The sequence below is a fragment of the Bubalus bubalis genome, chromosome 9 (assembly GCF_019923935.1).
Source record: "Bubalus bubalis isolate 160015118507 breed Murrah chromosome 9, NDDB_SH_1, whole genome shotgun sequence".
Taxonomy (NCBI): Eukaryota; Metazoa; Chordata; class Mammalia; order Artiodactyla; family Bovidae; genus Bubalus; species Bubalus bubalis.
In genome coordinates this window covers 54,229,710-54,240,997 of record NC_059165.1, presented here as the reverse complement: position 1 = coordinate 54,240,997, position 11,288 = coordinate 54,229,710, and the positions used below count along the sequence as shown (strand labels likewise).

The window sequence follows — 11,288 nt, the reverse complement described above, 5'->3', positions numbered from 1 at the left end:
AGTATAGCTGAGCCTCACAAACAGGTCAACAAGCAGCTGCTCTGTCTCTGCCTCCCCTTTAGGACCACATGACTTCATGTCTGTTTCTCATGCCTTCCTGCCCTGCAGAACCTTTGTTCCATTAGCACAGGACCCATTTTCTCATCTGGTAAGAGCAGCCTCTGCTTGTTTCTGGGAGAAACAATATCTCAGCTTGGGAGAGGCAGGAAACTAACATATCTAACTGGCCTAAACCTCTTCTCTGGGATTGCTAAAAAGGACTAGATTACTACATTAGATTATCATTGCCACAAATGATACACACAAGCTCTGCCAGGTGGTGTGATTCCCTCAAGAAATTAAAATTCACACATAAATATTAGTTGTGACACCTTTATTTCCAAAGGATGACAGGATCAAATTTCAAAGGGATACAACTAATTCGTAGCTCTAAATCACAGTAACACTGAATCAAAAACACTTTATCCCAAACAGTTGGCACAGAAATGTTCATTTGTAATCTACTTACATTTAACATTATAAAACTGTATATGTAAGAACACTAATACAGTTGGGGAGACAACAGAGTACAGATCTAAGGACATCATTGGTACCAATATCTCAGTTAGCTTGTGGTCACAGATCTGACAACTGCAGCTGAGGATCAGGAAGTAAATCAGAGGAAGTAGCAGAGCCACTAAAATAAAATAGCAACACTGATCCACTTCACTGTTAGAAAAGCCTCCCGAAGACTCGCTTGGCTCCTGTTTACTGTTACTTGACACAGTATGCAATTAACAGCATTACCCAACCCCAGGTAGCAATGGAGAGGGAAGTTCATAGAGATACGCAGAGTTAAGGCAGCGAGACATGACAGGGAACAGTGACAGAAAAGAAGAAACTTGGAAAACCATGGAAAAACTCAAGGAGCAGAGCTGTTCAGCAGAGGGGCTTTAACAAACCTGAACAGAACCTGAAAGAAGGCAAAACATAAATGACCACCCCGAAATGAAATTCCTATCTTCAGTAGAGTCTGTTTACAAAAGCAGGGAAATCGATACTAAATTAAGAGTTCCACGTACATGGCTGAATTAGAGCAAAAAAAAGATGTGCAACTTAAAAGAATAACCTTACTGAGAGAGTAGCATTGACATATAAACACTACCATGCATAAAACAGCCAGCCCGCTGGAAGTGCTACGTAACACAAGGAGCTCGACTAAGTGCTGTGATGCCCTAGAGGGGTGGGATGGGAGGGCGGCTCAGAGGGAGGGGATATAAGTATACACATGGTTGATTCACAGTGCTGTGCAGCAGAAACTAACACAACTTTGTAAAGCAATCATAGTCAATAAAAAGGATAACCTTGAGTCGGCTATACCATGTGCCCATGATGTCTGATAAATAAGATATTACTACACAATACTGCTTATAAAATACACAAAGCAATTTATAGCAAAAGAATATAGCACCTTTTGTATCCACATAAAACCTGAAACCACAAAAGCTCATTCATGGTGAGAGCACCTCAATCATGTAGGGATAGCCTAAGTCAGCCTCTCTGTGCGTGAGAGCTTGATACTGTGTCCTGAGTGATCACCTGTATTAATCAGCGGGCCCAGTCGACTATAAAGCCTTCTTATATGACAGACTCACAAGCCACAAACACTTCCCCTAGATCACCGTTTCTCAAAATCTGGTCTGTGGAACAGCACAACCACATCTCTTAGTGAACTTGTTTTAAAGTACAGATCCCTGAGTCCCAACTGAAATTTCATGAATCACTGGGGCAGACTCTCGGAACCTGCAGTTGAGCCCACCTCCTCAGGATTTATGGTACAAGCAGAAGCCTGAGAATCACTCTGATACAGCCTCACCTTCACTTGTAGGTTCAGCAACGAGGCCAGGAGCAGGCTGGCCAGGTCTGGGAGTTAACCCTGCCCACTCATGTTCCTAATGTGCCCACAAGGCTATACTCCTGGTTTTGACATTTTATAGTCAAGTTAGATGTGGACTTCTAAATGTTGTATCACACAAAAAGGGTTCTGACATATAATTAAAAAAAAAATTAACAAGCCCTAATTAATTTTAAAAGGAGCATAAGATTTCTAAGCCATATATGTAAACTTGAAGTAATGGATGCCCACGGAGAAAAAAATAGTGAAGAAAAGTGTCTGATGTGAGTTCAGAGGACTGCTCAGGAAAGGGGAGGAAAATACATGTGAAAGCAGTCTTGGAGGAGAGGCAGAGAGCAGCTTACATCCAGAATCGGGAAATGCAAATCTCTCAAAAATTGGCTGAGATGTTTAAGCTGGTCCTTAACACTCTTGAAGCAAAGGCTGGAAACTACCGGCAAATATGTTTTGTTTGGCTGGCACAATGTTTTAAACAATCCTGAATTCGTTGCCAACACATAAAAATTGGAAGTGTTTTTTTTTTTTAATTCTATCCTTTCCCTGGAAATTGGAAGAACAAGAAAAACCAGCCACTTGGCAGCACTGTGCTGAACTGGGTGGCAGCTGCCCACCTTTGGCCAGCCACATATTCCTGGGGTCTCCCTGGGGTCCACCAGCCTGCTTCATGCACCAGATCACTTGCCAGACCCTGTAGGCATTTGCATCAGCTGCACCAGCTTTAAGGAATTAAGGCCAAAAGTCAGTCTCTCTGTGCTTTACTCTAACAGTAGTTCCTGCTACAAAGATGCTTTCCTACCTTGGAGGTGTTAAAAAAGGAATCAGATAATACCTGCAAATCACCTAGAAATCACTGTAGAGTTCGTGTCCTTAGCTGTTCATTGGAATCGCCTAGGGAGCTTTATAAAAAAAAAAAAAAAAAAGCTGATGTTTAGGATCCACCCCTGGAGGCTCTGACTTATTGGTCTGGGATGAAACCCCGGCAACAGGATTGCAGAAAGCTCCCACGTGGTTCCAATGGACAGCCAAGACTGAGAACTCCTGCCTTCAGGGAATGCAAGTTGTTGAATGTGAAGGGTTGCATTTATTCTCTCTCTTTTTTTTTTTCCTGGCCAAACCTTGCAGCTTGCAGGACCTCAGTTCCCTGACCAGGGCCTGAACCCAAGCCATGGCAATCAAAAAGTGGAATCCTAACCACCAGGCCACTATGGAACTCCCAAAGTAATGATTATTCTCACATCAACTTCCAAATACTGGTTTCCCACCTCTCACCTCCATGATAACTCACAGTACCTTTTATTTTTGGAAATGTGCAATTATTCCAAAAACCTACGTTTACAAACTGGAAAAGGAGGTCAAAGCATGTTCAGATTTCCACCATTCATCTTCCCTCTGAACCCAACCAAAGAATGAAACACTAAGGAAATGAAGGGAAATTATCCTGAGATACAAAACTCAGGCAGCACAAACAGCTCAAATACTGTAAGAGGAGCTCACAGTGGCTGGCTTGTATTTAAAAAAAAAAGAAGAAAGAAAAATACAATTCCTCTGAAATTCATCAATGCACTAAGTGGAAAATTTTTAAATATTAAAAAAAATGATTTCCCCAAGACTTTCCAGTAATGGCCCAATTTTTATCCTAAAATGAATTGCAAATTATTGCCTCTCTTCAAGCTTTCGTTTAGGTAGTGCATACTTACATTTTGGTTTCCGATCATAGGAAATGCAAACTACCATCATCTAATTTTCAAACAGTAATACTACGTTACGTTACACTGGAAAAGCACATTTCCAAAACGGTATCACATAATAATAATAATGGCTTCTATTTACTTCTGTGTACCAAAAAGCATGCTAGGCACTTAATCACATGTTGTCCAATTGTTCCAACAACCTTGTAAGGTTAACTCTATAACCCCATTTTACAATTTTAAAAATGACTATCAGAAAGACTTTAAACTACATACATGATCATGGAGCTGCTGGGAGCCGCGTGTATGTTCAAACCCGCTTCTGTCCCTTTGGCTCCCAGACGTGCACCAAACACCCTGGTTTAATCATCACAAGTAGAAAGATCTGTGCCCAATTATCCCCATTTGCCCAGTGAAAAAAAGCCAAGAGGTCACGTGATCTGCTCCACATCCCAGAATGCGTTAGAAGGAGCCACGATGACAGCCCACAGGCCCCCTGCCCGCTCCAGGTTGTGTTAAGGACCAATCACAGTTCACATTATAAAAGCTATGCTGGTGGCAGGTACGTTGTATTGCTGGGTAGAAAAAATCAAGTGCTCCTGACTTCTGAGACTCTTCAACATTACTATGAATATGGCTTAACTTCAACACAGGTCTGGTGTATTTCTGTCTGTTTCAGGCCACCCAAGAATCAGGTATCGGGTTTAACTCCTTTATTTGCCCCAGCATCCTCTTGTGAATTCTATGAGCCATGATGTATAGAACAAGCAGAAACACACAGCACTTTCCAGGCCTCTGGCCCATCCTTAGCTGCCGTGACACCATCACCAGGCAATCAGCAGGATGTCCTGATGAAGGACGGACATCAGCTTCTCCAGAATTTTTTCTTTGGACATCACCTTCTCCGGGATTTTTTCTTTATTTGTAAAATTGCAGAGCTTGTGCCGCAAGAATCAGCCAGAATGTGTCAGCCCCACAAGAGCCTCTCTCTGAGGCCGATTCCCAGGGCATGGATCACATCAAGTGTCAGCAGGAAGGTCTCCTCTTCTGTAAGCTGCCAACACCACATCCTTAAACCTGTATCTCTAAACCCATGTCTTTGGATGTGTTGTGTCCAAGGAAAGATTCTCGAGCAGAAGACACAACACAGCTTCCCTGCAAGAGAAAGCAAACAGGCTTTATCACCTAATAAACATGTCTCAACAGTCAATACTTATTTGCCTGCTTTTTCTGAAGCAACTCTTAAAGAGTCTCTTGAATTCTATCACTTGAAGAAATTGCATTTTTGCCTCCTAATGATCTTCGAACAAAGCAAGCACCTCATTTTATTAAGTCCAGCTACCCAGAGGAGCTGGTTCAAAGGGAAGTTAAGATATAGCGAAAACTGAGGTCTTTATCATTCCGATGTGAAAGAAGGTGACTATGTTATCAAACCTCACCAGGCCCGGCCTCCCAACTGCCAGCAGCAAGAACAAACAGATGTCAGGGCTATTTGTTTTCTTCAAAAGTGACAGGAAATCAAAAATCTATCAGATAGATGTGTCAGCTGCACACCGCAAGCAGACTGGTTAGTGAGATTTATGTACCTCCCTCTTGGCTCAGGACAAAATCACCTTCTAACTATCAACACCAACTAGGATACACGTGCCACTGAGATATGGAAGCATCATTAGTGCGAGGAGGTACCCTACACAATGTGGTCAGGTTCTATGTGTGATTTTAAATTATGCACATTTGAAATGTGTAGTAGAATATAAAAATATTAAGCAACACCTCCTTGGACACATTTGTACAGACCCCATGGAATGCTTTTTTAAAACACTGCAACATTCCAAAGCTCAAAATCTGAGTACACTGTACATGGCACCTACAGTATCGCCACAGCAGAGTGCTACTGCACCTGCTAAACAAAAGCCTGTATTTCTACCCCACTACGCATGTGCACTAGAACTTTATGAAGCAATTTTAATGGTCACTATTGCTGGTGTCTTAGCTTCATCGTTGTGATTGTTTTCATGCTTTTTCATGCCTTAACACCCTCCAACTGGTGGTCAGAGTTAATGCTCATGCTATTATTAACTTTGGACTAGAGGCAAGATGTGATCAAAAGATACATTTAAAACAAAACAAAGACCATACCACCACCAGGAGGCCACCTCATGCTAATTTAGGAGCCATCAAACTCTAATCCCTGGGAGAGGCAACTTTTCTTATAGGGCCAGATGGTAAAAGATATGTCACAGCTCTATGCTTCTGCTGCAGCTGGAACATGACCAGGAACATAGCTGTGTTTCAATAAAACTTTATTTACAAAAGAGGCCACAGGTTAGATTTGACCTCTGGGTTACAGCTGGCTGACTTCTGCTCTTTAGCTATGGAGCTCATCCCTACCCCTCACCTCCCCCTCGGCCCTTTCTTTTAATGTAGCATTTTATTGCACATAAAAGAAGTTTCCCTACCTACATTCTCCCACTCTGGTAAATGTAATTTTGAGAAAATAAAAAGTTCCATTAAGACAGACATATTTCAAACTTGCCAAAATTCTATAAAAACAGTCCAAAAAATGAGCTAAAAGGTGGGAGCAATAAGCTGGCAACAGCACTACAGGAACAGCAATGCCTCAAAATGTTCCATATCGTGTTTTTCATGATGTATACATTTGTCAAAACTTACCGAGTCATACACTGAAATTAGTCAATTTTATTGTGCTGATGAAGGCAATTTAACTGAGCAATGAAGCCAATTTTGAAAAAAGCGTAAAGCCTTGGCCATGGCCCCTGATTTGCAGTGACTGTAGACCTCTGTGGCAAGCGTATACAGTCCTTAATTCATATTTGCCCCTGAGAGAACTGGTCGTAAATGATGACAGTCTGAACTATGTAAATCCTTCAGGAACCCTGTTGCATTAAAGGCATTAAATGCAGCTCTCCTGCACTCAACTCCTCACAGCATCCAGACCTCAACTTCTTCACTTCAGGGAGAACTGGTTGCTTTTTAGAAACAACAAAAAGCCTCGGGATCATGACTCAGCTTTCTACCACAGTAAAACCAAAACACAAGAACAAGGATCATTTAAGATGGGAGGTAATGCTTATTAAATTTCCACTTTTTCACTATAACCCTTTAAATCAAAACCACAAGCTGACGATTTCAAACATGAGGTGTTGTTGAGTCTCAACCCTTTTCAGTCATCTTTGCTCCACTGTGAAGCCCGTCAACCTTCAAGGAGGGGGAAGAAAAGATAAAGGTGTCAAACAAGAAGAGGCTGAGGTACTAAACTCAGGGAAAAGCCAAACACAGAAAATTACTCCTCCTCTGATTAAAGTTGATGGAAGATGTACACAATAATTTCAAAATGCCAGCTATCAGCTTTTGCAGGATCCTTGCATTTCAGCTGTCTCCAACTCCAAGATGGGAACTTATTTAAAGCAATCGTTCTTAAAGTGTGGTCCCTGGAGCAGCCTCACCAGCATCCCCTGGACTCTGGTCAGAAACACAAAGCCCCAGGCTCCGCCCAGACCTCCTGCATCAGGAACTCAGAGTGGGACTCACCACTCTGTGTTTACCAAATTCTCCAGCTGATTCTGACACTCACTAAAGTTTCCAAATCACTGATTTAAAGTCTGAAAACCAATATATACTTGTAAGTGGAGTTCCTCATTCTCTAATTGACCTGACTTTAGATTCCACCCTGCAGGGTAAGATGGGCTCTGTGCCCAAGTGCACAAGCACCAGAGGTCCTTGGTAAGCCTCACAAAGAGGCCAGTCTGGAAAAACAGGGGGATGTGGCCAAGTTATTCTCCACAACGTTCCCAAGAACAGAGCAGATGTGGGAGCACACCACATGTCGATTCCATGCCAACATTTTTTGAGCACCTGCCATGTGCTAGGCTTTCACTAGATGAAATTATCATGCTTAGCCCTTCCAGTAATAAATAGATGTATCAGTATGTGTTAAGTATACAGAGGTTTAATATTCATCAGAATGGAGTCAAACTTGCTAACAAGCAGAAACCCTTTATAATTCTCCACTCCTCACGCCCAGGCCTGGCCAGCATGCTTTGAATGCTGAGGTTCTTGTATACAAATGTTCCTTTTGCTTCTTCTTTGGTTAACTGTTCTCAAACTTTATTGGATATCAAAGTTAGAGACCAGGTCGTTTATACAAGACTATGTATACTCTAGTTTAAAGCCAACATAAGGAATTGTGAGGTAATTCTGAATTACCCATGACAATGTTTGCTCTACTCAAAGGTTTTACCTTCTCTCAGATGTTAAAAATCGAAGTCAGATGAATCATGTAAGATGCAAATCCACTAACTTATATTAGGCTTTTAGTCTCTCAGATAACTTTGTTCTGCCCTTCCCAGCAAGCATGCCATTCTCCTTGATGTAGATAATAAAAACTTTAGGAACTGAAAAGGAAGTACTTCTGGAATCCACCTGCTTATCTGTTAACCTGACATCACTTGCCCTGAAAGTGGCATGTGCTCCAGTACAAGTACTATCTGCCCAGGGCATCCTCTGCCCATGGCAGGCATTGCTAATCAATCACAACACTCTTATCCAGAGCCCAAGAGTTATTCTCCAGGCCTTGGAATCCTCCTCAACAGCATTTCAGACAGCCACCCCTGATCGGCAGGAGTACACATGACTGATGAAATATCTGTATTTCACTGGCCAATCAACATGCCCCTTTCTTATTTTTTTTCCTGCTCCAAATACAGCTTTAAACCCCTGCTTTCACTATTCTTGGGACACTAAAATTAAGCTTCAGGTAATTCTGAACTGCAGTCTCTACAACCTATGCTATCTTGAGGGTGGCAATCACGGTGGATTATATTGAGCAGTTTAAACAATCTAAGAGCAGTTGTAACCCAGCACGTAGTACAAAACTGCTCTGAAAATCAAAGAACCAAGCAAGTAAAGGTATATAGAACAGATAATAAAAACACTTGCAAGAAGCATCCTGTGAGTATAACTGGGAAACATACAGCAAGAATAGCCCAGGGAGGCTGAACCATAATACTTAGGCTTATAAGCATGAAGACATGGCTTGAGTAAATAATTCTGATTTTGCTTTTGGTACTCACTGGTGATTTTTTATTCGGCTAAGGGGGCACCACACTGTTCCTTTAGCAGCATCTCCATTATTCTAATTCCCTATGGAGAGAAGAAAGAAACATCAAAATGCCACATTTCACGGACAAGCACTTTTACATTTATCACAACCTTTCCCTTCAAGGAATCCAAGCAATGGCCATGTATTCATTTCAGAAAAGTAGGCTTGTAGTCATATCTCGCATTTTTATAATATTCCATTCAGCAATTGTATATACATTATCTCCACATGTGCTCAGAACTACTTGGGGAAACAGGCAGAGCAGAGCTGTGAATCTTCCATTTTAAACATAAGAAAGCAATTCAAGCGACTTACTGAAAGTGATCCAGCTGCTAAGTGGCACTGCCAGAGGTGGAACAATCATGGTGATAGTTAGCCCTACACTGGTGGCATAGAGATCACAGACCACCGTAGCAGTATAATGACGACGAGCAAGTCAGAAGTTACCGAAATGGGACACAGAGACACGGAATGAGCAGATGCTGTGGGAAAATGATGCCAAAAACTTGCCTGGGGATTTCCCTGGTGGTCCAGTGATTAAGAATTTGCCTTCCAAAGCAGGGGACATGGGTTTGATCCCTGGTCAGAGAACTAAGATCCCACAAGCCACAACCAGAGAAGCCTGCAGGCCACAACAAAGACCCAGCACGGCCGAAAAAAAAAAAAAAAAAAAAAAAAATACTTGCTTGATGTAGGGTGGCTACAAACCTTCAGTCTGTAAAATGTGCAATATCTGTGAGGTGTGATAAAGGGAGCTATGCCTGTGTTGATTCAATACTTACACAAGTGCTAGACTCACTGCTAAGGTCTGCATGGGCGTTATCTGGTGCACCGTTATCTGGTGGTGGGTACAAGGTGCATTACGGAGATCCTCCCCCTTCTGCCAGCACACAGCCACCCTCAGCCAAAGGGAGCTGCAGTACCTGAGGTCATGCCCCTCTCCAGGAGTGGCCCACATCAGATGGCTAGCCGATATAAGGTAGAAAGACTTAGCCCTCCGTGTAAATTTGGGACCGCTCGGAAGGGCATCCCATGGCCACAGTTCCCCATGGGATCAGCTGGGTCCTTCATCACAACTGCACTGCAGTTCACGGTTACCTTCTGCCTGCTCCCCTCACTCCCTCACAAGAGTTGTTCCCAAGAGCCCACTCCAACAACCCTCTGCACAAAAATCTCCATCTGAGCCTGTGTCCGAGAGCCCAACCTTGTTTAATACACACAAAATTCCTGAACAGACACCCTCATTTCACTAATGAAGAAAACAGAAATTCAAAGAGGGTTTAGTAGTTCCCCCCACATTACACAGCTATTAAATAATAAAGCCAGAGGAAGAACACAGACGCTGAATTCTGGTTTCAGGGGCACCCCTTAACATCACAAGGCTCACACCAAGGCTGAACACATCAAGTTGCCAGCCCACCCACCTCAGCTGGTCAAGTTCTACACTAAAGGAAAGAAGAGAGCAGATACTCCCTCTTTCCTTCTTGAAGGACAAGTTCTGTAGATCAGAGGCTAAACCTTCAGATGGAAAGGCAGGGTTTTGATGTAATTATGAACTGGAGTGTTAAGGAATTCAAGGCTGGGTTAACAGAAGTGGGGCACACTGCGCTCAGGGACAGGACAGAGGACAAGAAAGCTGACTTCGATTGCAGGCCTCAGGCCCCACACAGTAAGGCTTCGATTTCGGAGGACTCTAGTAGACCCCAGGGTGCTGTATTTTTAACTGGTGCTTCCCGCAGTCAAGCAGGGCTAGGAAACACTGAGTGGACCTACAGGAGACAGTAGGGACTTCTTACCCGGGGTTTGTTCTGAGCCACAGGAGGGGAATGCATCTCTAGAGAAGACAACACAATATACTGAGTACTAAAGAACACGGAGGGCTGCCCTACTGGCTCAAAGGTAAAGAACCACCAGCAATGAAGGAGACCTGAGTTCGATCCTTGGGGCGAGAAGATCCCCCTGGAGAAGGAAATGGCAACCCATTCCAGTATTCTTGCCTGGAGAATCCCATGGACAGAGGAGCCCAATGGGCTACAGTCCACAGGGTCGCAGAGTCGGACACGACTGAGTGACTTCACTCACTCATGAACAGAGGAACCTGGTGGGCTACAGTCCATGGGGTCGCAAAAGAGTAGGACACAAGTTAATAACTAAACAACACCACCAAAAGTACACTGAACAAAAGTTAACATTTCCTTGAGGTTTCCAAAGGTCCTTCAGATGTCTAGCCGTTGTTGTTGTTCAGTCACCCAGTCATGTTCGACTCTTTGCAATCCCATGGACTGCAGCACATCAGGCCTCCCTGTCCCTCACCATCTCCCAGAGTTTGCCCAAGTTCATGTTCATTGCATCAATGATGCCATCCAGCCATCTCATCCTCTGACGCCCTCCGCTCCTTCTGCCCTCAATCTTTCCCAGCATCAGGGACTTCTCCATTGACTCAGCTGTTTGCATCAGATAACCAAAATACTGGAGTTTCAGCTTCAGCATCAGTCCTTCCAAAGAGTATTCAGGCTTAAGTTCCCTTAAGATTGACTGGTGTGATCTCCTTGCTGTCCAAGGGACTCTCAGGAGTCTTCTCCAG

The 11,288-nt window shown here is 43.2% G+C and overlaps 1 protein-coding gene across 5 annotated transcripts in view; it reads right to left on the bottom strand.

Annotated features, from left to right (window-relative positions):
* Window positions 1-358: 358 nt before the first annotated feature.
* The window catches only part of PRELID2 (PRELI domain containing 2), a 79,609-nt gene continuing 68,679 nt past the window's right edge, over window positions 359-11,288 (bottom strand). For all 5 annotated transcript variants that reach the window (XM_025292506.3, XM_044947522.2, XM_025292505.3 and 2 more), the window contains 2 exons: window positions 8,676-8,745; window positions 359-4,737 (listed from right to left, as the gene is read on the bottom strand). In XM_025292506.3, coding sequence (XP_025148291.2) covers window positions 8,686-8,745 — 60 coding nt within the window. In that variant the 3' untranslated portion in view covers window positions 359-4,737; window positions 8,676-8,685. The remainder of the gene's footprint in view (window positions 4,738-8,675; window positions 8,746-11,288) is intronic.